Genomic DNA, 27,658 nt, shown 5'->3' on the forward strand with positions numbered 1-27,658 from the left:
TTTTGAGTAAAAAGAGAAGTAAAACATGTGTAGCTTTTGCGGTAGTGGGTTATTGATAGTTTTGTTGGAGAGAAATTATTTTTAAACCTTTTTNCACCCTCAGAGTCATAATTCATATCAAGATTTTACCTAGCAAGCGAAAAATACAATTATGTTGAAGTTCTATGGACCTCTTTACATGTTAAAAAACAGTTTATTTTCAGACTTAAAAGTCTTCTTTTATATGTATATCTGATGTGTGTGTGTGTGTATGTGTTCTGTGTTTGAAAATAAGTGTATTTTTTATGAAAATGTGTTCCGTAGAAATAAGTGATAATGTTTTCAAAATTACTTTTCATGTAAAATTCTATTAATTATTAGTACAAAATAAAATAAAAACCATCAAAAGTCGTTTTTACAATTTTTAAAAATTTCTAATCTAGAAACTATTTTGAATATTATATCAAACACATTTTAAAACATGTTTAATATTAAAATACAATTAAAAAAATTGAATTACATTTTAGTTTTTGAAAATTATTTTTAAAACACAAATCAAACAGATCCAGTTTATATATAAAGTATGTTTACTTTATATACATGGTCACTAACGTTTTCTACAAATGAATGCTACCTTTGTCGAACAAATAATGCGGTGGAAGCACTGATGGAAGACTTAATATTTGAGGAATTCAATCGGAGAAACTTGAACTTAATCTCGCCTGATAAATGATGTATTCAGGATATTACACTAAAAAATTGTCAAATGGTTATCCGAAAAATTAGCTAATACTTTCATAACTCTTAAAAGTTTGTTCTTATTTTAAACTTTCAAAAAAATTCAAATTTACGTACCACGAACATTTCGAATTATTCCGCAAGTGCTATATCTTCGTGCTTTTCTATATTCATTGTGGCAATAGGCTGAATTGTTCCTTGGTTAAACAAACACGATTGTTCTGGTGATACTGTTGCATCCACACACTTGAAATGTGCCGTGAAAGCTAATTCATGGACAACTTCTGAAATGTTCTCAATACATTTAACCACTTCCATTAGAATTGAAGCAATTGTAGCCAATGGTATTATCTCTAAGGGAATAGCTTCTTCCCACCGGCTAATTCTGAGTAGAGTTTTTAGGTTCTCAACAGCCTTTATTAAATTGGCAATATTGGCATTGGATGACTTTGATTGAGTCATATTTTTTGTTGTTAATGCTAACTCCTTCAAAGCTTTGCCTGATTCTGTGCTAACCTTTACGCATGTCTCTTGAATTTTTCTTTGGAGTCCTAAAGAGGTCTGCAATAAGTGAAAAAAGCTAAGTTATCGAAGTAGGTTCATGATTGATAATTTGCTAAAACAATTCTTTATTTTTGCATGCTATATGAAATGAAAATTCGATCACTTAGTAGTATACTTGGATCTTAGAGTACTTAAGTTGGCACTGAAGAGATTCGATTTTGTAGGCACATTGTCGAGTAAGAGTTCCGATTTTCAAGTATTGTTTCCAAGGGTGACCAAACTTGAACCCACCATGACCAGGTTCCCATCTTGCTAAATTAGCCTACAAATTGATATGACTAATTGAATCAGTGGAAAATCAATGTTTAATTTCCTTGGAGATAAATGAAAGAGACAAGGAGTTTTTCTTCCACACCATGGTTTCTTCACTATTTTTTGAATCGAGAACGCTTTTGTATCCATGAAGGAATGAGTTATCATGGTCAGACTTCCCACATTCAAACAGTTGAAAGTATTCACATCCGAATGCTGAATAATTTCCTTGATAAGTTTAAACTCCCCCACAAAAAAAAAAAAAAACCTAGTTAATAGAAAAAGAAAAGGCATTGTGTATTGTGATAAGCGTACCTTCTAAAAAGTTGCCAAGCTTTTCCATGTTGCTAGAGACAAGGTTGTGAAGTTCCTCTCCAACCCAAACTGGGCAAATACTAATGCACACAATAATGGCAGTACAAGTACCAATGATTATGGTTGATACCCTTTGATGGGCCATGTGTAACACTTCATTATCTCGATAGCCAGATACAGATATCAAAGAGAATGTAAGTATGAAGATACTCAACCCATAATCGCACCTCGTCTTTAAGCTAGGAAAAAATCTCATGAAAGTCACTGTTGAAGCTACATTAAGTAGTTATAAATCAGAGGATGAGTTTAATAATTATAAACAAGTTATATTGGCTATGCGATTTTGTTTTTTAATTTAAATATATTTATATATGTATATATAATACCTATTACAAAGACAAATATTGCAATGAATATGGGCTCTCCTGTCCTCCCAGAAAGAGTTGCTATGCGATGAGCTCCAACTGCCAGAAAGCCACCAGTCAATGTTGCTAACATCCTGTTTATACCTTTTCCAAGTGTTGCTCCTGCAATTAAAAGAAAAATAAAAAATAAAAAATTGTAGTTACAATACCATTAATCTTTAAAGAACTTTTTGGTATCAAAGATCTTTTTGTAACATACTCTTCGTCAATTTTAGTGCGAAACATGGAGTTTCCACTTTCCACTTGCCACAATTTATAGAGTAATAATCCTTAAAAAATTTAACGAGTTTGTCGTTCAGAAAAAATACCAACTGAAAATTCGAAGACAACCACAACAGTAAGAACAGCCCACATTGCATTGACACCGAATCCATCATAAAGAGGTTTAAAGTAGTAGAACAATGAAACAAGAGTGAGAGCTAGTCCTACTTTTAAGGAATGGATAATCCTTCTTGGATCATCTTTGGCCACTTCCTTTGCTTTCTCTACAATGTTACCTACCTTACTATATAACTTCTTCTGCAACGACTTGAACAATTCGCTCACTCGAATGAGAAGTTTGTTATTGTTTTCTTGACTAGGAGAAGCCATTGCAGGTTTGAGAAAAGTTGTTTTTCTAAAATAAAGAGAGAACAATCTCTATCTATGACTATGAACTTTATGCGTAAATGAAAAATTACACATGGTTGAGTAAGGGCTTAAGGCTTTTGTTAGGTGTCTAAGAAGGGTATTATTGTCAATACATATAAATTTTGTATATGTAATGATCATAAATAACTTGGATATGATATTTATTACAGATCTAAGATAATAAACATTTGTTATATTTAGTACTTCTACAACTTTAAGCTTTTTGGATGTTTCAAAAGAATATTTCTATATCATTAATTAGTTTTCCTTTCACTCTCTCTCTCTCTCTCTGTGTATATATAACTCATATCTTTAAAATTTGATAAAAGTTTTAAATTTTTATATTAATATTTTAAAATGGTTGGACTGCATTTAAATTGTGTCATTTCTAACTTATGTCAACCGAATAAGTTATATTAAATCTCAACTGTTCAAACTGCTCTAATTCTTTAACAAATTAAAAAATTGTCCTGTACCACTTTTCTTATATCAAAATGTTAGATTAAATCCAATACACACATCAATATAAAACACTAAGAATGAATGGCAAACTTTGATACCTTTTGATTCCATAATTGTAATTGATTAAACCCATATAGATTTTTGATGAAAATTATCACGCACCAGGGAAAATCTTCCTTAGCTTGCTTTCAATATTGTATGTTATGCCTAGAAAAGTAGGGCTGACCCAGAAACCTGTCAGCGCAAGTGGTCAGAGCTTATGTAAGTCCAGGTGTCATCCAGACGCAGCCATGTCGCATGATGATGTGAGCGGCATGCTCCTCACAGTACAGTGGGTGTGCGCTAGGCTAACGAAAGGCTGGAGGTGATCCACGTGTCCAATCCCTACAAAACTCGAGTAAATTACTCGAGCAGGTGAATAACGGGGCGCAAGGAAGGATTTGCACAGCAACGTGACTCATTCACGGATTTAGTAATCATTACGTGATTTCATCCCACTATAAATAGAGGGCTCCTCTCCCGTTTGTGGGATTAGCGAATTTCTCTCTGTAATAGCATACTTATTTTCTCTTCGTAATCGCTTGTAAGTAAGCTCGCTGAATGAGACCTGACCTCACTACATTAATACAATATCAGTGGACGTAAGAGTCGCTTTTTAAGCATCCGAACCACTTTAAACATCGTTCTCCATCTTTTATCCATCCTCATACCCCCAATCGCGTGTGTTCTCTGGGCCAGCTCAGCATTTCACACGTGTGTTTAGTTGGTGTCAAAATCACGCATCAACAGTTTGATGCTAGAAGGAGGGCTTGATTTAGTATTCGTCCTTCATCAGGAGAATCTCTAACTAACTGGTCCTACAACAGCAAATGGCTCGCAAATTCGAACTTGAGTGACCTGATCATGGCGAGGAAGAAGTCCCCCAAGTGCAAGAGGGCACTTCTCCCGAAGTCCCCCTAGTTCCACAAAACCTCATGGGGGATATTCCTTCAAGCTCACAGCTTGACCCAACCGTCATGAGCTACTTGGAGAGGTTCAACAATACTCTCCAAATGGTCAACCAAAGGTTGGACCGTTTTGATCGGGTTGCACCACCCGAATCAAATGAGGCGGTGCCACTGCCTAAAACGCCTGTAGGTCGCATGAAGGTGCGAAAAAGGGGGAAAGCCCATGCCGCGTGTAGCGCATCAAAGGAAGGGTAAGCAAATGGCAAACAGCGGGCCTAAAGGCTCCAAAGGGCCAGCCAACACCGACCACATCCTGGGTAGAACACACGTGGCATTAAGGCTCGGTGACAGGTTGCATCCCGAGCTGTCCCATGCCACATTGCACGAGCACTCCCACAAAAGTGCTAGGCGGGGCGATTCTTATCACCGCCAGAATGACAATTTCGATCATCATCGTGCGGGAGATTCCCACACTCCGCGGGGCAGTTTGTACCACCGTGGAGGTCATGAAAGTTCCTTGCGTGTGTCAAGATTGGCTGGAAATACCGGCAGAGGCGAAGAGGAATCCGACCTCCTGACTTTCCTCAACTGCAATCGCGAGGGTCGAACCCGCATGGGGGAAAGCAATCCCCAGATGGTTCCACTGCCTCAGATTGAGGAGTGGGGGCAGGTTGTAGAGGCGTCTCCCTTTTCTCTGGCTGTGTTAGCCGCCCCTCTCCCATCCAGATTCAGAATGCCCGATATACGGGCGTTTGATGGGAATTCTGACCCGCAAGATTATTTGTACGAATTCAAAGACCTAATGGAACTTTACCAAGTGTCTAACTTGGCAAAATGCCGATGCTTGGCAGTAACTCTTACGTCTCATGCCAAGTGGTGGTTCAGGTTGCTCCCTGTGGGATCAATCAGCTCGTGGAACCAGATGAGCTCAACATTCTTGAGACACTTCCAGGCGAACATGAAGTTCTCAATGCCTTTAAGCTACCTCAGCAATATAAGGCAAGAGAGGGATGAATCCCTCCAATCTTACATTGATAGGTTCCACACAAAGCTCCATAAAGTAGCTCACACTCCCGAAGAGTCCGTTCGGACTCTTATCATAGTGGGAGTTCGTCCACAAACAGATCTATGGAAGGAGCTGTAATCAAAGGACGATGTTTCCCTCACTCGCTTTTACAACCTTTCGAAAAAATACCTCCGTATTGAGAGCTCCGTCACGGCGCTCCACCGCCACGACCCCGAAATTTCTGGCAACGCACCAGGTCGGGGGGAAAATAGGAGAGTTGATCACTGATGGGCTAATGACGATCAACGAAAAGGAAAGAAACCTCGGTTCGAGCCCAAGAAGTCTTATGCTCCAATTCCTCATTGCGATCATGATAGGGCTCAGTATACCCCTTTGAATGCATCTGTTTCGGCCATTCTTGATAAATCAGAAGAGGCCGGTCTACTCGAAGAGCCTAAGCCCATGAAAGGTCTCTCTTCATCCAGAAATAATAAAAAATACTATCGCTATCATAGGGACAATGGACATCACACCGATGAGTGTCGAGCTCTCAAGCAGGCAATCACAAATCTTATCAAGCAGGTAATCGAAAATCTTATCAAGCAGGGGTATTTCAAAGAGTATGTTGATGACTCTGCTCTCGTAAGGGAGAAAAATCAAGAGGAACCGAGTAAGAAGCTTAGTGATTGCAAGGGTGTCTGTAGTGGAGGGAAAATCTTTAGAGGACCGCACCTCGGAGGAAACTCGTGAGGTGCCCAAGAAAGATATGCTCGCGCAGCCTATCACGACCCCATCAGTATGATAAACACGACACAACGACCACTAAAGATTCGCAGGGAGGAGGAAATCACCTTCTCTAGAAAAGACGTAGTCCTTGCATCATCCCCATGATGATGCTCTCGTCATCACGCCCCAACTGGGGTGCTTTGACGTCCACAGAATGTTGGTGGACAACGGAAGCGCTGTGAACATCCTGTTCCAGCTAGTTTTCGAAAGAATGAAGTTGGACGAGGCCAACTTGAAGCCCGTCTGGATCCCCTTATATGGTTTCATAGGGGATCACCTGATCCCCAAAGGAACGATCTCGCTTCTAGTCACGCTGGGTGACTCTAACGAGGTGACCAAAATAACTGAATTCTTAGTAGTGGATTGCCCATCCGCTTTCAATGGTATTCTAGGGCGACTTCTACTGAGGAACTTCAAAGTAGTCACTTCGATCTACCATCTTAAGATGAAGTTCCCCACCCCGATGGGGATAGGGGAAGTAAGCGGATCTCAGCGCGCATCTCGCGATTGCTATGTAAAGGCAGTGCATATGGCATGCAAGGGGAAAGACATCTTGCAGGACATTACCAAACAGGCAATGACGATCAGTCGGATCGAACCACGGCCTGGCCCAGCCGAGGATCCTCGTATCCAGGAATGCCTTACTAGTGGGCTAGTTAAGGATCTAACGGAAGTGTCAGTCGACCAGAGCGAGCCGAGCAGAGTGTTGAGGATTGGAAGCAATCTCAACCCCCAGCTCGCTAACGACCTGATCAGCTTCCTTAGAGAAAGTATTGATGTGTTTGCATGGACGCATGCCGATATGGTCGAGATCAGCCCGGACGTCATTTGCCATGCCCTGAACATCAATAGTGAAGCTAAGCCGGTCCGCTAAAAAAGAAGGGCGATGGATTTAGAACGGTATGCTACCTTGAAAATCGAGGTAGATTACCTCCTTCATAATGGGTCCATCCGAGAAGCACTCTACCTGAGTTGGGTTGCCAACCTAGTTCTAGTAAAGAAACCCAATGGCAAGTGGCGGACCTGTGTGGACTTCACCGACCTCAACGAAGCCTACCCAAAGGACAGTTTTCCCTTACCAAGGATTGACCAGCTCATGGATGCCACCTCCGGGTACGAGTTGCTGAGTTTTATGGACGCATACTCAGGATACAATCAAATTTCGATGTATGCGTCGGACGAAGAGCATACCTCCTTTGTAATAGATCGAGGACTGTATTGCTACAAAGTGATGCCCTTCGGCTTAAAGAATGCTGGCGCAACTTACCAGCGGTTGGTTAGTCGAATGTTTTCTGAGCAGATCTAGAAGTCGATGGAAGTCTGTGTCGATGACATGCTAGTTAAGTCGCATGTGGCTTTAGATCACATAACACATCTCGCTGAGATGTTCGACATCCTCCGGAAATACAAAATGAAGCTCAATCATTTCAAATGTTTATTCGGGGTATCCTTAGGAAAATTCTTATGGTACATGGTTAACCAGCGAGGAATAGAGATCAACCCTGAGAAAATCCAAGCTCTTCTCGATATGAAGAGCCCGACCAACTAAAAACAGGTTCAAAGTCTCAATGGGCAAATAACGGCACTTAGTTGCTTCATATCGAGGGCAACAGATCCCTGCTTGCCGTTCTTCAACATTCTTAGGGCCAATAAGAAGTTTGTGTGGACTCCCGAGTGCAAACAGGCATTCTAGAGCATTAAAGAGCACCTCGAAAAACCACCCCTTCAGTCTAAGCCTCTCCCGCAAGAGATCCTCCTCCTGTATCTGTCCGTCTCTCAATATGTGGTCAGTGCAGCATTAGTTCGGGAGGAGAGCAAGGTTCAATGGTCAGTGTATTACGCGAGCAAGCGTCTACTGGATGCCGAGATGCTGTATCCAGAAATGGAGCAGTTAGCTTATGCCCTGCTGATCGCTTCCAGAAAGTTACAACCTTACTTCCATGCCTATACAATCTATGTAATGACAAGTTACCCACTCAGGCAGGTCCTCTAGAAACCAGAGGCATCAGGTAAATTGCTGAAATGGGCCATGGAATTAAGTTAGTTCGATCTACAATATAGGCCGAAAACAACCATCAAAGGTCAGGCTGTTGCTGATTTCATTTTGGAATTCTCCTATCACCCGACCAGTGAATCCGAGCAACAGGCTAGCAAAGTCAACCAGGATATTATTCAGAATCTATCAACCTGGAGCCTATACATTGACTGATCATCAAACAGGAAGAGGGCCGAGGCAAGTCTTCTCCTTTTAAGTCCCAAAGGGACTCGCATTCATAGCATTCTCCGATTTGGGTTCAAAGCGACCAATAATAAGGCTGAGTATGAAGCTCTGCTCATTGGATTGCGATTGGCCAGAGAAATAGGATCAACCACGATTAGCATCCACAACGACTCCATACTGGTTGTCAACCAGATTTTGGGGGAATACCAGGCCAAGGAAGAAAATATGATCAGCTATCTGAAGAAACCTAAGGCCGCACTTGAGCTGTTCAAGCACTTCACGATCACACAGATTCCTAGAGATAGCAATTTTGTGGTAGATGCCTTGGCAAAGACAGCCTCATCGCTAGACTCAGACGCACTAGAAAGTATTCCTGTTCGGTTCATAGAGGCTCCCAGTATCAGCTCGACCGAACAGGCCATGAATACGACAGAATCAGTTTCTTGGATGACCCCTATCATTCAATATCTTTGAGATAGGATGTTGCCTAACGAAAAGGTCGAAGCAAAAACCCTACGAATAAGAGCTGTTCGTTACACACTAATAGGAGACCAGTTGTATAGACGAAGGTTTAACGCCCCCCTTCTCCGATATATAACCAGCAAAGAAGTAGATTACATCATGCGAGAGATACATGAAGGGATCTACGGTAATCACACGGCCACACGATCTCTCACCAACAAAGTTGTTTGTCAAGGGTATTACTGGCCCTTAATCCAAGAGGACACCTACAACTTTGTCAAAAAGTGTGACAAGTGCCAGCGGTTCGCGAACATACCGCGAGCTCCTTCCTACCAGCTTATAACCATGACCAGCCCCTGGCCATTCTCCATGTGGGGAATCGATCTCATTGGTCCCATGCCAGTCGGTAAAGGGGGAGTCAAGTATGCAGTGATCGCGGTAGACTACTTCACCAAGTGGGTCGAAGTAGAGCCATTAGCCGTGATCACCACCAAAAAGCTCAAGGATTTCATCTTAAAAAACATTATGTGTCGCTATGGGATTCCTCATACCCTCATTTCTAATAATGGGAAGCAGTTCGATAATGAGGAATTCAAGTAGTTTTACGATGAGCTACGAATCCGTAAGAAATTTGCCTCAGTCGCAAGACCACAAGCAGATGGTCAAGTTGAAGTTGTCAATAAAACCATCCAACACACTCTGAAGGCCAAACTTGGCGCAATCAAGGGAAATTGGGCCGACGACCTTCCTGAAGTCTTGTGGGCATACAGGACAACTCCTAGGACCTCTACCTCGAAAACCCCTTTTTCGCTAGCATATGGCTGCGAAGCATTGATCCTTGTGGAGGTAGGGACTGGTTCACTTCTGAGGGACTTGTTCGACGAAGCCGACAATGAAGTGCTCATGCGCGCAAGTCTAGACCTAGTTGAAGAACATCGCAGCAAGGCTCAGGTAAGAATAGCAGCCTATCCACAACGCGCGAAAAGGTTCTTTGACTCTAAGGTCAGAAGAAGAGACTTTCGAGTAGGCGACCTCGTTCTAAAGGAAATCCTTCTCAGTACTAGAGAACCAAGTGCTAGAGTTCTGGGACCGAACTGGGAGGGCCCATACCGCATCACCAAAGTAATAAAACCGGGGGCTTATCATCTCAAAAGGCTGAATGGTTCCGAAGTACCGCGAGCTTGGAATGTTGGGCATCTCCGAGCATATTATTAGTAATTCCGAACTCATTTGTTTCCTTGTAAAGATTTTACTTTTCTTAAATTTTGTAATCTTCGTAAATAGCAAGTGTACAATTCTGTTCTTTTGTGATCATTTTTCCATGTATACAATTCTGTTCGCATAAACTTGTACCAATATTATTGTAAACAGTTAGAATGCAATCTCATATGTAAGAATGCAAAAATTGTAAGTACTTATGATAGATTGTAAAAAACGATGTCTTTATTTATAAAAAGGGAAAGTACATAGGCAAAAAGGGAGAAAACAAGAGAAGCGGATCACTGATCCTCGTCCCCAGGCTGGTCGCCGGCCGTTTGTTTGGGTGTGTACTCCTCTGGAAGGAACTCAGGATGTTCCTCTTCCAGGTTAGGTCCCTGAGCTGTTTCCTCAGCTTTGGCCCGCTCCATGGAAGCAAGTTCGTTCCGGTACTCATCAGGGAGGTCGGACAGATCCATCTCAAGGTTCTTCGACAAAAGGGCAAAGATGGACTTAATCATCCATTCTGCAGCCCTACTCTCGACCTCTGCCTCTTGCTGCTACATCTCCACAGTTAGCAAAGTGACGCGACCTTGGGTAAAGTGGAGCTCGGCCTCAAGCGCTGACCGCTGCTTCTCAGTATTCTCCCATAGCTCGCCTCTTTCCCTCTCTGCTCGTAAGGCTCGCTCAGAGGTTGTTTGCAGTGCCTGGTCTTTCTCGCCAGCCTCCCTGGTGAGTCTAGCCATGGTCCTCTAGAGGTCCTTCACCTCCTTACTGCGTTTCTCTAGCTCAGACTTTTGAAAGTCCACCGCGCGAAGCGCGGCATCCCTTTCAGACAAATGCTGCTCTGCCTGAGCGATGGACGAGTCCCTATCTGCTTGCGTGGCCTCTAGTTCTCGTTTGAGCCACGCATTCTCTGTCCTCATCTCGACCAGTCCCCTAGCAGGCCCCAGCTGGACCTTCTATAAGGACAGGTGCATGGAGAGCAGGGCCTGCATAAGGAAGAGAATAAAGTTAGTCCATTGTATTACAAAAGCAAATATCCTCGCCGAGGGTAGCTCGTTTACCTTACTTAAGTGCTAGAAGGACGTGGTCATTAAGTCCATAGTATCGGAGGCTACGAATTGCTCAAAAGCCTTCGCAAGCCCGTATTCGAGCAAAGCAAAGACTACCGGCTGCAGATGGTCTGGTAGTTGACCCATTGACTTTAGGACGGGGGTGTCTATGCTCGTAGCAGGTAGAGTTCCCTCTGCCGGCTCCTTTCCCGACCTCCTCCCGGGGACTGCAGTCGCCTGTTGTCTTGCCTACTGACCCTCGGGAGCGATGGAGATGCCGATCACGCCCTTAGCTGACCCTCCCAAGCGGAATGCTTGGTAAGGCTATGACCTCTCGGGCTAGACACCCAAACCCTTTGGTTCGGACTCTGACTCCTCCGTTCGAATTTGTCTCCTCTTTTTAGGCCTCGGGGCCGTGGTTTTCTGCTTTGGGCGAGCAGCCAAAGGCTGGGAAACGCTTACAGGTCAGGCTGGGTCAACTGTTGATGTCCCTCCGATAGGGGGACCGTTAGGAGCCGCTCCAACTGGTCTAGTGGCACCCCTTCGGGGGAAGGAAAATTGCCTTGGTCGTGGTTACTTAGGCACCTTAGGAGGCATGGTCGATGCACGTGAACATCGTTAGTAAAACAGTTCGCTGCATGCGAAGTCAAAAAGGCTAAGGTCAAAAGGCTTACTCGGTGTGGTCTCAAGGGTCGCTTCTGGGTTGAAGAAACCGTATTTTCGTAAATTTACGGTTGTCATGAGCAATCTTGCATCGCGACTCTCTTCGGGTAGAAAGTCGAAGGTAGCGATCCTATCCGGATCCTCGAGGAGCTCTAACTTGGTCGTCTTGTTAACTGCGAAGAAACAAAGAGCTCGTTAGCAAAAAGCGAAAGAAAGCTCACGAACTCAAAAGAAAGGAGGACCTACTTGGCTCTTGGAAATGGCAAATGCTATCATGACGAAAGAAAAAGAATTTCGTCTCGTACTCCCCTACATTGCTCGAGTAACTGTGTATTCCCGCTTCAATGGAAATTCACCTGGAAAGGTAATAGGAGTCCTTGTCCTTACTCTTTTTCAGGATGTACGAGCAATCGAGCTCTAGCGCGGTTAGCTCACCCAATCCGTTTTCACAGCACGTGATGTACATGACCACGGCTATCATGTACGCGTTCGGTATGAGCTGCAAGGGTGCGACCCCGAAATGGTCGAGGACCGACCTGACAAATGGGTTGAAAAGGATCAACCCCCTACCCTTGAAAATGTCCTCGGAGATCGTGGCCAACCCTCAGGGCGGATTCTGAGCTGTGTGTGTCCTATCTCGAAAGACCTCCATGCTGATAGCGTATTGGTCTAGTACTCTTTGAAGCTCTTCGTCTATAAATATCGATAGGATCTCTCGAGAGGGACCCGTAGGAGCATCCTACACAGGCGACTGGTCCCTTCCTTGGCTCTGGTCATTAGGGGGTCCATTCTACTACGGTCCGCAAAAGCGACATATAGGGAATCACTCAGTCTTCGTACACTGTTTCGTACGATGGCGTGGAGGAAAAAGAAAAATACTTCCTCCCTTAAATCGTAGAAAAACCCTAACAGAATACTTTTAGAGCCACCATCAATGGCTTAATCCCAAAGAGAATATTTCTTCTCCGATCAGCTTTCAACAGACTGTCATCGTTTGGCAACTATTAAAAACAAGAAAAAATAGTAAAAGTGGCAGAAGGATCATCCTTACCTCCTGAAATGAGAAGATTAGTCTTTCTGCTTTGGATATCAAGCGTGCACCAATCTGATGGACAAAAAACCAAGGCTCACGAAAATCTCTTACTCTCTCTGAGAAGATGAATATTGTGACATTGCCTGAAGTGAGCTTGGGTTTTTATAGTGAAGGAAATGGCGCTTTGGTTTCTCGAAGTCAAACGACATTTGGGAGGAAAACGCATCTGACCATTGATCACGACCACGTGTAGTGAATCAACGGGGAAGAGTGACCGTCACGCTTCATGCTTCGAGAAACCAGATTGTCATCATCTTCCGTTGAAACACTCAATCGACGACACGTTTTCCCTCCTCCACATTAAATGCGCTCACATTCGCATTTAATGTGCTGATAGGGAATGTCGTTTTAGCATGACTCACATTTAATGCGCATGGCTAGCACTTAATGCGCAAAGGACACGTTTGTCAGAGCAAAAGGTATTTCATTAAATGTATTTGCTATAGAAATGCAACGGATAACACCTGAAGAGGTCTTTATGTACAACACTCTTCGGCTCATGTCTCATCGCGAAGCAATGTGACTCTTCGACTTGGGTATATATCGGTCACAAAGCAACACGGTCTCTTGCCTTAAAGCAAAAAATTCCACAAAGTGCAATTAGGTTGTGAGCCTCGGTTCAAGATCGAAGCCATCGTCGTGGCACTGGATATGGTCTAATTCAGGTCGCTAACCCTTAAAGTGAAGACCATTCCAGGTCGCCTGCATGAAAATGTTTCTTTGACCTCTCTGCATTCAGGTCGGTCAACCGGTGTTCAAACTCATCAAATCAAGGCATGACATGTAGTTTTCAAGGTTCGATTCTCAAACCTTAAAAACTAGGGGACTTCTGTTATGCTTGGAAAAGTAGGGCTGATGTAGAAACCTGTCAGCGCAAGTGGTCAGAGCTTAGGTAAGTCATACTGCGCTCTTAACTTACGGGGCTAATTCATTCTTTTATCATCAAACATTTTAGTTTCTACTAAGAACCATTTAAATTGACCATAACTTGCTTAGTAAAACTCCATTGATGAGAGGTTTTTATTATATTATATGCTCAATTTGGACAAATTAGCCCCATTTCTGAACTATTCCTTTTATCATCAACACATTTCGTTCCCCTGTTTCTCAATTTCCACTGATAACACATAGTAAATTGGCCATAACTTACTCAATAAAACCAATTGATGAGCGTGTGGTTTGAATCTTTGGAAACTAGAAAGATAGAGTTTTAATTGATATATTATAATGAATTTGGATAACTATGGCCTGCTACTGAACCATTCATTTTAAATCACACACATAAAACCAATTCTTATAGTAATGACAAAGGAAAACAAATATTGATATGCAATTTTAATTGTATTTGTTCTATCTCTTTTTGTTGATATTTTTTTTATGTTACATACATATATCAAACAGTTGGTTGTTGCTGAATATAACAACTTTTATTTGTATCACAAATATCATCTGATGTTTGTTGCTAACCCATGTAGCTTTAGTAAACCATTTATATGTTGAACCATTATTATTATCCTTAAAGAAAAACAAATATGTATTAGTTTAATTGTATTGTTCTATCTCTTTTTGTTGATATCTTTTTATGTTACATACATATATCATGAAAAGAGGTTGTTACTGAATAAATCTAATTTCATTTATTTCCAAATATCAACTGATGTTTGATGCTAAATCATGTAGCTTGAGTAAACCATTTATTTTCATCATACACATTTATTTTTTCATTGACAATCAGTAGTAAATTGACCATAACTTGCTCAATAAACTCCAATTGATGAGAGGTTTGATATTTAGAACTAGACAGATAGAGATTTAATTTGTTATATTATCACTTAATTTGGATAATTGTAGCTCCACTGTGAAATAATTCCTTTTTCACACCCATTTTGGTTTTCATTAAATAGTCAATAATAAATTGAACATAACTTTCTTAATAAAAATCCAATTGATGAGAGGTTTGAATATTTAGAACATAGACAGATAGAGCTTTAATTTGATATATTGTACCTTAATTTTGATAACTGTGCCCCACAACGACCATTCATTTTATCATCATACACATCTTAGTTTTCGCTAAACAATCGTAGTAAATTGACCATAACTTGCTCAATAAAATCCAATTGATGAGAGGTTTGAATATTTAGAACTAGATAGACAATGATTTAATTTGATATATTATACTCTTAATTTGGATAACTGTAGCCCCACTATCAAACTATTCTTTTATTATCACACACTTTCAGTTTCCCTTGTTTTTCGATTTCCACTGAACAGTCAATAGTAAATTATCATAACTTGCTCACAAAAATCCAATTGACAAGCAGTTTTAATCTTTGGAAACTAGAAAGATAGAGCTTTAATTGATATATATACGATGAATTAGGATAACTATAGACTTGCTGCCGAATCATTCATTTTATCATCACATACATAAACAAATTCAATTTAGTGATGACAAGGAAAATAAATATTGAATTTATTTTTAATTGTATTTGTTCTATCCCTTTTTGTTGATTTTGGATTGATTTTGCTGTTTAATTTGTGGTTTTACAATTATCGTCTTTCTTTATGATGCTATCATCAAATGTTTTTTTTTTTTTTTTTTTCTATAGTGGTGGTCAATTCTAATTGCGCAAATACATTTATGTCACAAGACCTTTATCTTCATAGCTCTTCAATGTTTCAATTAAGTTGCCTTCAGATTATATTGTTGAAGTTGTTGTTACTTTCTATGTGAGTTTTCTTCTCAATATCTTAATTTTTTTAATTTCTAAAATAATAATATAAAAATAATTCATTTTCTCTTCTCAACCATCAAATCAATTTTTTTCTTTGGCTTTGCAACTCTCTTGCTTAAAAGTTCACATTTTTCAACAAAGTTCTCTTTCTCTGATTGATTTATAGACTTATCAATATACCTAGTGGGTTATCCTGCAACTTTTTTTGCTTTTCTTGACAAAGTTTTAAACTTTGATTACGATTTCAAATTGTGACACATTTGAGAAGAACCATTGTGATATGACTTTGAGTTTAATTTGTAGATATTTAATTTATTGATTTTTTTAATTATCAATTCAATATATGAACTTCAATAGAGAAATATATATTAAAACACAAAAACCATAATATGTAAATAAAATAATAATAATAATATACCTGTGCAACGCAACTTAAAATGAATATAAGTTACAGAAATTGCGAACGGTCGTATAAATTTTAAGTTTAAATAATTGATCTTAATAATATTCAGATGATCTTAAATATCATACCGATTCACTACAAAATACTGACATCGAATATTAATACATCTCTATAAAAATAATATCAATTGTACAAGTGATGATCCTGAAAATATAATTGGACCATATAATATTCAGTGATCTTCTCAGTTGGATAAATGATTTAATGACATCTAACTATAATTGATATTAATAATTATACAATACAATTATTAATTTTATCTTAACATAACTTTGTATATATATAAATTTATATTTTTTTAAAATTTGTTATTTAACAATTATATTTTATTACGTCTTAATCTAATTATTTATTTTTATAAAAATTTATTTACAATCTATTTAAAAAATATTGATAAACATACCAGTGCAATGCGTGAGCCCATGTCTGTTAGAGTATAATTAATTAATAAATTTACTTATGGAGTATAATCAACACCCTTAAAAAAAGTAATCTTTTCACCTGTTTTCAGTGACTGTTACTAATACTTCAATTGCTTTCATATGACTTTTCAGGTTTTTCTTAAATTCTTAATTTATTATTTAAAAGGGGAATTCTGTTATTTTGGACCTTTATGGTTTAGAATTTAAACCAATTCCTTGCTCTAAAAAAAAAAAAGACATTAAATTAAAAAAAATAACCTATTTGAAAAATAATAGTTTTAAATACTATTATAAATGAAAAAAATTATATTTTCTCTATTTTTTATGATTTTAGTGACAAAAAATGTTGGAAATTATGTGGGCCTAATATAAGAGTCCATGATTTAGGTGTGAAGGTTGTGTTGAAAATTGAAATGCCCAATGGGTTTCCTAAGAATGGTAAAAGTCTGCCATATTGGGCCCAACCCGACCCAAACACTGGGTAAAATAGCACGGTCCATAAAAGGCCCATATACAAATCATGATAAAAAAGCTTAATATCCAAATAGCTAGACCACCTATTTTATCCTTAGCCCCTCATCTTCTACCTCAGATAGGGGTATGATTGATTTAAATAAATATTAAAAGAATTTACAAATAGTGTTTATTGTCTTGCTCTGGATCTGAATCTTTTAATATCATCTGTTTCATAAAGTTCGAAACTTCTTGGTTATATGACATGTTTCCATATATTCGTAATGCTTTCAAAAAATAAAACTTAGAAAAAAAATAAGAAGAAGAAAAGTAATTAAAAAAAAACTCTCTAAAGAATCAATGGTAGTTGTGTCTGCTTTAAGCTTAGAAAGATATGAATATGAGAATTAATTCGCCATTAGAAAGACATATTAGTAATTTTTACAATTACCATGACTTTAATTTACTTGTGAAATTATGAATTCTTATTGACCTAAGTTTAATTTAATTTTTCAGTGATAGTATGGAGGAAGAAGAATAAAATGTTTAATTACAGTTATATCCTCACTAAATAGAAGGTAGGGGGCTAAAATCATTTCATAATAATTTTTGAGCATGTATAATGTTATAATAAATGATTGGCAAGCCCACTTAGCATGGAATTAAGAGTAGAAAGATTACAAATTTAATAAATATGTAATTGACATAATTGATTGATCTTTTTTTGTATAGAATTTAAATACAATTTTTGTTTTTGAAAACAAAAGATCACAACAATCTTATAAAAATGTGTTTAGTAAAATGTTGAACCATTTTCAAAAGCCGTTTTCGAATACAATCCAAAAATTAGTGTAATTAACACTGTTAAAAGTCGTTTTTTAATTTTTTAATATGAAAACAATTTTTAAATATTACATCAAACAATTTTTAAATATTAAAACACAACTATAAAATTTAAAACCGTATTTTTGTTTTTAAAAATTATTTTGAACACCATCAAAAGGGTTTTATTGACCCACATATGGTATAAATGAGCTATATACTTTTTATGAATATGCAAGAAAACACAAACGTCAAGCTATATAAGAATTTTCTAATGTTAGAATTTGTTTCCATTTTATAAGATTTTTGGCCTGCTTGACCTTGACGAGATTTTTGATAAGGTCAACTTTTTGTTCAAACAAAATAACTTTTGAATATCATATCAAACCGATTTTTTAAGTAATATTTTAAAAATTGAGATATATTCCAATATTTGGATTTTATCTTAGTTTTGAAATCTTAAACCAAATAAACGATTGTTACATACAAATATATATTCAATTCATTAAAAGTCTTCCCTGTGTATATTTTAATTGATACTATATTATATCTATAAAATTATTAGCCAAGTTCAAAACAACGTAAAAATTTGCATTTAACTCGCTAGGATAGTAAAATATCTCATGTAAATTATGAGTATTGAACTAACACGAGGCTTGGTGAATTGTTGCCATGATGTGTGCTAAGATCAAAAGCTCAGTGTTGAAATGGCCATTGTCCAGAAATGAAAGTCTGATCATCAGAAAGGAAATAAGGTTGATCCACAAATGTAAGACGCCCAAAAGCTTATCGCCATTAGGGTTTACATAGGACACTAGACTACTGTTGCAAATGATAATTGTGACAACCACTTCATTATGTCAAATCATCATTCCACGTCAGTTAAATACATTTAGGCAAAGAAATGAAACATACAATATTATATTTTTTGATGCGGAAGATTGCATGATTAGAGGTACTAGTGACATGATAAAATCATGTAAGATGAGTGCGTAATCTTGATGGATTAACAATGAGTGTTGCAATGTGAATGTGCGTAATCATAATAATAAAAAAACAAAAAGACTTTTTAAAATGATTCATTGCTTATAATGCAAAACCTACATCCACTGTTAATATTGAGTGCACTGACGAACTGAGTTATCTTAACGAATTCTCCCTCCGAGTTTTCTCTTTTCTTAGTCTCTATCTTAGTTTCTCTCCCATCTCCTAAAACAAATTATACTTGGATTTATATAGTCCCCGTTGCAAGATTGAATTGGAAATAAACTCAAAGAGAAATAATTATGTTATGCTCTGAAAAGTAGGGCTGACATAGAACCCTGTCAGCGCAGTGTCAGAGCTTAGGTAAGTCCAAGTGCCTTATTTGCACCCACTCGCGCGCTGATGCAAGAGCGTGCTCCGGCCAGTGCTAGGTGCGCGTCAGGCTAGCAAAAGGCTGGAGGTATCCACGTGTCCAATCCCTGCAAAACTCGAGTGAATTACTCGAGCATGGAATACGGGGCGCAGGAAGGATTTGCACACACATCTGACCCATTCACGGATTTAGTAATCATTATGTGATTTCATCCTACTATAAATAGAGGGCTCCTCTCCCGTTTGTGGGATTAGCTAATTTCTCTCTTTAATAGTACACTTATTTTCTCTTTGTAATCAATTGTAAGTCAGCTCACTAGACGCAACCTACCTCAATGTACTAATACTATCAGTGGACGTAGGAGTCACTTTTTAAGCATCCGAACCACTTTAAACATCGTTCTCCATCTTTTATCCATTCTCATACCCCCATTCGCGTGTGTTCTCTGAGTCAACTCAACATTTCACACGTGTGTTTAGTTGGTGTCAAAATCACACATCAATAGTTTGGCGCTAAAGAGACCTGATTTAGTATTCGCCTTCATTAGGAGAATCTCTAACTAATCGTCCTACACAGCAAATGGCTCGCAGACTTGAATCTGATCAAACCAATCATGGTAATGGGGAAATCCCCCAAGTACAAGAGGACACTTCTTCCGAAGTGCCCTAGTCCCGCAAATCTCGTGGGGGATATTCTTCAAGCTTATGGCTTGACCCAGTCGTCATGAGCTACCTGGAGAGGTTCAACAATACTCTCCAACGGTCAACCAAAGGTTGACTGTTTAGATCAGGTTGCACCACCAATTGAATGGGGCGTACTACCCCCTAAAACGCCTGCAGGCGCATGAATGTGTGGAAAGGGCAATAGCCCATGTCCACTCACTGCAGCGTGTCAAAGGAAGGGAAAGCAGTGGCGAACACGGGCCTAAAAACCCGAGGGACCAACGAACACCGACCGCACCCCAGGTAGAATACCCATGGCGCAAAGACTCGGTGACAGGTCACATCCTGAGCTGTCCTATGCCCATCGCGTGAGCACTCCCACAAAAGTGCGAGGTGGGGCAATTCTTATCATCGCCAGAATGAAGACCCTGATCGTCGTTGCACGGGAAGTCCTACCGTCCGCTGGTTATTTTCGTACCACCGCGGATGTTGTGAAGGTTCCCTAGACTATTCATCGCCATCACATGGCTCTAGCCAATGTGTGTCGAGAGCGCTAGAGCTGCCGGTCGAGGCGAGGAGGAATCTAACCTCTGGACTTTCCTCAATCGCATCGCGAGGGTCGAATCCGCATGGGGGAAAGCAATCCCCAGTGGCTCCACTGCCTCGATTGAGGAGCTACAACGAGCTCTGGATCAGCTAAAAGCTCAACAAAATAGGCAAGCAGGTCAACAGGCGCTCTCCCTTTTCTCCGGCTGTGTTAGCTGCCCCTCTCCCGTCCAATTCAGAATGCCCGATATGCAGCGTTCATGGAAATTCGGATCCGCAGGATCATTTATATGAATTCAATGACCTGATGGACTTTATCAAGTTTCTGATTTGGCAAAATGCTGATGCTTGGCAATGACTCTCACATCTCTTGCCAAGCGGTGGTTCAGTCGCTCCCAGTGGGATCATCAACTCGTGGAATCAGATGAGCTCAACATTCTTGAGACACTTCCAAGCAAACAGAAGTTCTCAATGCCTTTGAGCTACCTCAGCACACATAAAGCAAAGGGGTGAAATCCCTCCAATCTTACATCTATAGATTCCAAAGAGCTCCATAAAGTAGCTCACACTCTTGAAGAGTTCGTTTGGACTATCATCATAGCAGAGTTTGTCCATAGACAGATCTGTGGAAGGAGCTGCAATTAGAGGACGATGTTTCCCTCACTCGCTTTTACAACCTTACAAGAAACACCTCCGTATTGAGAGCTCCATGGTGGCCTCCATGATACCGTGAATTATACAGTTTTTATATATATCTCTTTCAAGGATTTCAATTACTTTCTAGTGCATTTCTACCTGAATTGGTGCGTAATTCTCTACTTTTCGTGTTTCAGGTTAAAATGGACTCTTTTAGCAAATAAAGGCAAAACTTGGCAATTTTGACTTTAAATTAAAGGATTCCAGAAGATAAGAGAGTTCCGGAGCAGGACAATGCACGATGAAGCTTGTTTCCAAGGTGACGAGTCGAAAATCGAAGAATCGGACGAAAGGCGACAGATGGCAGTTCCGTAAATTTCAGAACTTTGGAAGGAGCTTCGCCCCGGCGAGAAAATTATCTTCGCCGCCAAGTTGGGCAGAATCGAGTTGTGATTTTCTTTCTTCTTCGCCGCGGCGAAGAATTCTTCTTCGCCGCGGCGAAAGTCTAAATTTTAAGTTTTGTAAACCACAGTTTCGTGTGTTTTTATTTTGGACTGGGTTTTGAGGACGTATAAAGAAAAACATGAACTTTTTAGAAGGGATCTCTCGCTGGCAAAGGTTAGCCGTCTTTTCAACTTTAGGGAGAAAAAGCTTGTATTTTTCGGATTGTGAAGGGGACATTCAGATTGCAACAGAGACGATTTGTCTTTTGGGAGATTTCTATCCTTCATTCCAGTTTCATTATGTCAGTCTGTTTACTTTTGATTCCCGTTTTTATTCTTTTAAGTTAGCTATGAACTAATCTTCTATGGGTTAGGGTTTTGATTGTAGTTTGGATTTGAAATGGTTGAATATATGTTTATGCTATTTTCATGTGAATGAGTTTGGTTGTGTGTTATTCTGAAATTAATTGTTGTATGTGATGAACTGATAGAGATTGAGAAATAATTCATGTTAAGCTTCATGGGTATAACCTTATAGTATTGGATGCTAGAGATAGATTCAAGAACTAATGAAATCACTTTAGATTCTTATGCTTCATGATTTAGAATTGTTAACCTTCAAATTGTTGGGTGCGGAAGGTTAATAATGATGAATAGGAAAACATAGCCCGAGAGGGTATGTTATCATAATGTGATCCGATTTACAACCACTGCATGCGAATGTGAAAATAGTGTAACTTTTAGCTATACCCATAATAATCCAAACGAAGTCAAGACCCTACCCGTTTTACTTAAATCGAATCTTTGTGTTTCCATTGTTTTTCCCTTTAAGGATTATTTCTTGTTAGATTTTATTTGTTTTCTTTCAATTACAAATGCTCCCACAAATCCAAGATTTCGGTTGCTTCAACTTGTTAACGTTAGGGAACTTAGTGCTTTGCTACCAGTCCTCGTGGGAACGATATCCTACCCATCACTCTATTACTTGAGCACTAGTATCTTGCTATTTTTGCATGTTGTATTAAACAAGCATCAAGTTTTTGGCGCCGTTGCCGGGGACTGTTTTTAAGTTAACATTAAGTTTTTCCTAGAGTTTAGCTAGATTGAAGTTTTATTTTTATTGTATTTTTGTTAGAGTTGATTTCACTTTTCTTCACTTGTGTTCTTCAGTTTATGCGAAGAGCAAGACGTCAACCAGTGGTTCCTGTTGACCTTGAGCTTGAGAGGACTGTAAGAGACTAATAGAGAGAAAGAGAAAGAGATACACTTACTGCAAAAACGAAGAAGTTGCATTGAAATGGCTGAACCAGAAAATAGGACACTGAGGGATTTTCAGTTCCCACAGTGAACGGAAGTGGGTCAAGTATTACGAGACCTACTGTCACAGCTAACAACTTCGAGATCAAGCCGGCATCATCCGATGATCCACAGTCGGTAAGATTCACCGGCGATTTGAGGAAGATCCGAATCACACATTGCAAATTTCCTGGAATTTGCGACACCTTTAAGTCGAATGGAGTGTCGGATGATGCTATAGGCTGCGTTTATTCCCATTCTCATTGGGAATAAGCAAAGGGTGGTTAATGGCATTACCACCGGGAAAATTACAACATGGAATGAGCTGGCACAAAAATTTTTGACCAAATTCTTCCTCCAGCGAAGTCAGCGAAGTTGAAATGATATCACATCTTTCAAGACGATGCCGAGTCGTTGTACGAGGCTTGGGAAAGATACAAGGATTTGAGGAATTGCCCACATCATGTTTGCCAGTTTGGCTGCAAGTCCAAACATTCTATTGGGTTAATGGGTAATGTGCAAACCAGTTGGATGCAGCTTCAGGAGGAGCTTTGCGATAAAACCCTGAAAGGCGTATGATTGCTGAGGTTTTGGCGAGCAACAACTACCAAAGACCATGAGAGAGTACTACGAGGAAATCTCGGGTCTTCATGAGTGATGCTTTCACAGCCATCTCAGCCCAACTCACTGCCCTCCAAAAACATTGGGAACTATGCAGGTAAATTCTGTACAAGCACCTCAATTAACTGTGTTTTTGTGCAGGAAACCATGTGAGCAGCGAGTGCAAAGTCGGAAACACATTGCACCGTCATCTTCATCAACGGAGCAAGTAAATTACTTGGCAGAAAATCAAAGACAGCCGAAACATCCGTTCTCCAACACATACATCCAGGGTGGAGACATCATCCGAATCTGGCGGGGGAAATCAACACCACAGGGTAACCAATGACCCAGAGGCAGTTCCAAATAACCAGCCAGGGGCAACCAATCAACCGGAGATCCAAGAGTGTCAAATTGGAGGATTGTGTTCGGTAAATTCATGCAAGTCTACAGGGTTCATGAATGAGACGAGGACAAACTTTAGAAACCAAGGGCGTCCATTCGAATCTTGAGGTACAATGGGCCAATTGGCCGGAAGCTGAATGATAGACCACAGGGTTCTCTACCTAGCACACACAGTGACCAACCCACGTGAACAAGCAAATGCAATCATTTTGAGAAGTGGGACAGTTTTAGAAGAAGTAGGCCAGCCTACGAAAGAAAGGGAGCAACCCGAAAGGAAGTATGAAGAGAGAATGGATGAAGAGATTATTTGTGAAGATAATTCAGGTGCTTTAGGGGAAAGAACAAGAGAGAAATAAAGGCAAAGAAGAAGGAGAATTGCCATTCCCCAGATACCACCAGAATTAGCTCATCACACTCCACCCGTGCCTTTTCCTCAGATTGATGGAAGAAGAATCGATAAGCATTTTTCGAATTCATTGAAATTTTTAAAAATTGCATATTAACATTCCTTTTGCAGATGCAATACAGCAAATGCCAGCTATGCGAATTTCCTGAGGAGATACTTTCGAAGAGGAAATTGGAAGATGAGAAACGTGATGCTAACGAAGAGTGTAGTGCAATCCTCCAAAAGAAATTACCCCCAAAGCTCAAGATCCAGGGAGTTTTACTATTCCTTGTGTTATAGGGATATTACTTTTGATCGTGTGCTTTGTGATTTAGGAGCTAGTTAAATTTGATGCCTTTTTCTGTTTTCAGGAGATTAGGGATCGGTGAGGTGGCCAACGACAATGTCGTTGCAACTAGCGGATCGTTCGATAAAGCACCGAGGGGGATGTTGAAGATGTGTAGTGAAGGTGGGGAAAATAATATTTCCAGCGGACTTGTAGTGCTGGACATGGAAGAGGATAAGGAGATTCTCTCATTTTGGGCCGACCATCTTGGCCACGGGGAGAGCACTGATTGACGTGCAGGAGGAATTTGCTGTTAAGGGTTCAGGATGAAACAGTGACTTTTAATGTGTTTGAGGCGAGAGTTTCCGCGAAGCGGATTCATGTTTTAGTGGTGGACGTGGTGGTGATGACCTCATTGTGGAGTCCATGGAAGAAACAGTCCGAAATTGCCTCTAGAAGCGTGTATAGCAAAATCGAAACAGTAGAGGTTGAAGACTCAGCGAGGAACGACTGTGCTAGAATGTTAGAAGCACTCCAACCTTGATGAAAGTCAAGATGCAGAATTGGAGAATTTGACTTTGACAAAGAGAAGGCAAAGGAAAATATAAGGAAGCTCCAACTGAACTGACCTTTACCTACGCCTCACCTCAATATGTCTACCTTGGAGAGTCGGATACTTATCCGGTGATCATTAGTGCAGAATTGAGTGCCTTAAGGAAGAGAAGTTGATTGAGTGTTGAAGAACATAGACTGGCGATTGGATGGACCATTACTGACATTAGAGGTATCTCACCCTCATTCTGCATGCATAAGATTCTCATGGAAGATGACTTTAAGCCGAGGGTGCAACCACAAGGAGATTGAATCCTTCATGAAGAATTGGTGAAAGGAGGTTGTGAAACTCTGGATGCGGATCATCTATCCGATTCCGACAGTCCATGGTGAGCCCGGTACAAGTAGTTCCAAAGAAAGGAGGGATTACCGTTGTGAGAATGAGAGTAATGAGTTGATTCCAACAAGGACGGTAACGGGTTGGAAGTGTGCATTGATTACCGTAAACTGAATGAGGCGACAAGGAAGGATCATTTTCCATTGCCCTTCATCGATCAATGTTGGAGAGGTTGCAGGACATGCATATTACTGTTTCCTGGATGGATATTCAGGATATAACCAAATTGCCATCGCTCCGGAGGATCAAGAGAAAACGACCTTCACTTGCCCCTACGGCACCTTTGCTTACCGAAGAATGCCGTTTGGGTTATGCAATGCACCAGCCCATTCCAAAGATGCATGATGTCCATCTTTGGAGACATGGTGGAAAGATTCATAAGGTCTTTCATGGATGCCTTCTCAGTTTTTGGGTCATCTTTTGACAATTGCTAACAAATTTGTCTCTTGTTTTGCAGCGATGCACAAACGAATTTGGTGCTGAATTGGGAGAATGTCACTTCATGGTCCAAGAAGGAATTGTGCCTCGGGCATAGATTTCCAGGATGGGATTGAAGTTGATCGGGCGAAGACAGAAGTAATTGAGAAGCTGCCACCGCCATCAAATGTCAAAGCAGTCCGAAGCTTCTTAGGGCATGCGGGGTTTTACAGCCGCTTCATAGGATTTTTCTAAAATCTCTAAACCCCTGTGCAATCTATTAAATAAAGATATTGTTTTTGATTTTGATGATGATTGCATGCATGCGTTCCTAACTTTAAAGAAATTGCTAGTTTCTCGCACCATTATTGCAGTTCCTGATTGGGACTGCCATTTGAACTTAGTGTGATGCTAGTGATTGTGCTTTAGGGGTATACTAGGGCATAGAAAAATAAAGTGTTGCATGTAATTCAGTATGCTAGCAAGACACTTGTTGATGCACAACTGAATTAACCACCACTGAAAAAGAACTGTTGCTGTGGTATTTGCTTTTGACAAATTTCGTTCTTATCTTTTAGGTGCGAAGGTAATCGTTTACACAGACCATTCAGCACTCAGACACCTTTTGGCGAGCAAGAAGCGAAACCTCGTTGATAAGATGATTCTACTACTCCAGAGTTTGAGTTGGAGATTCGAGACAAAAAGGGTCGAAAATGTAGTACTGATCATTTGTCAAGACTTGAGAGACCGATCAAGGGGATGAGGTGGAAATGCCAATTTCAGAAACATTTCCGGATGAAAGCTGATGAGATGGACGAAGCACCGGTATCGGACTTTGCAAATTATCTATCATCACGGGTGCTCCCAAGTGGTATGACGTTTCAACAAAAGAAAAATTTTCTCTGATTTAAAATACTACTTTTGGGAAGAGCCATTCCTGTAAGACATTGTACTGACCGAATGATACGGAGATGTGTCCCGGAGGAAGAAATGGAGAGCATTCTAAGACATTGTCATGAGAGGAAGTGGGTGGCCATTTCGGGGGAGCTAGAACAAGCGAAGGTGCTACAATCTGGGTTTTATTGGCCAACCCTCTTTAAAGATTCATTCCGATGATATTCAGGAGTGTGACCAATGTCAACGGATGGGTAGTATCTCAAAAAGAGACGAGATGCCGTTGACACAATCCTGGTGGTGGAATTTTTGACGTATGGGGGATTGATTTCATGGGTCCTTTCCCAAGTTCTTATGGGAAGCGTTTATTTGGTAGCCGTGGACTATGTGTCTAAATGGGTTGAGGCAGTGGCATTGCCGCCGAATTGCTGGGGTGATAATTTCGTGAGGAAGAATATTTCTCAAGGTTTGGTGTGCCACGGGCATTATTAGTGATGGAGGATCACATTTTTGCAATAGGCAATTGGATGCCCTGCTGAGCAGTACGAGTGACACATAGAGTGGCAACACCCTACCATCCACAAACAGAGCGGACAAGTGGAACTGTCAAATAGAGACTGAAGGGATTTTAAAAAGACGTCAATGCCTCGAGGAAGGATTGGTCACGGAAGTTGGACGATGCGTTATGGGCTTATCGCACTGCATTTAAAACTCCAATTGGTATGTCCTCCGTTCAATTGGTCTATGGGAGCATGCCACTTGCCGGTAGAACTTGAACATAAGCATACTGGGCCGTGAAGCATTTGAATATGGTTTGAAAGCCGCGGGAGAGGAGAGAATGCTGACTCTGAATGAGCTGGATTGAGTTTCGTCTGGAAGCATATGAAAATGCCCGAACTATAAAGAGAAACAAAAGGTGGCACGACAAGCACATCCGGGGTAAAGGTTTTTGAAGTTGGGCAAAAGTTTTGTTTGTTCAACTCTAGACTTAGCTTTTCCCCGAAACTTAAGTCTAGATGGTCCACCTTCACAATAACGAGATACATGCTCTGGAGCAGTGGAAGTCACACATGGGAAAAGGGCACTTTC

General features: G+C 40.2%; 1 protein-coding gene across 1 annotated transcript; it reads right to left on the reverse strand.

The window, feature by feature from the left end:
• Nucleotides 1-849: 849 nt before the first annotated feature.
• On the reverse strand, nucleotides 850-2,864 carry LOC116118590 (aluminum-activated malate transporter 2-like). Its single transcript, XM_031404577.1, has 6 exons — nucleotides 2,582-2,864; nucleotides 2,235-2,375; nucleotides 1,849-2,121; nucleotides 1,637-1,749; nucleotides 1,397-1,543; nucleotides 850-1,278 (listed from the first exon to the last, which is right to left on the reverse strand). Exons 1-6 carry the CDS (start codon nucleotides 2,862-2,864, stop codon nucleotides 850-852), a joined length of 1,386 nt encoding a protein of 461 aa, XP_031260437.1.
• Nucleotides 2,865-27,658: the final 24,794 nt, after the last annotated feature.

Source organism: Pistacia vera, unplaced genomic scaffold (genome assembly GCF_008641045.1).
Source record: "Pistacia vera cultivar Batoury unplaced genomic scaffold, PisVer_v2 Contig849, whole genome shotgun sequence".
Lineage (NCBI taxonomy): Eukaryota > Viridiplantae > Streptophyta > Magnoliopsida > Sapindales > Anacardiaceae > Pistacia > Pistacia vera.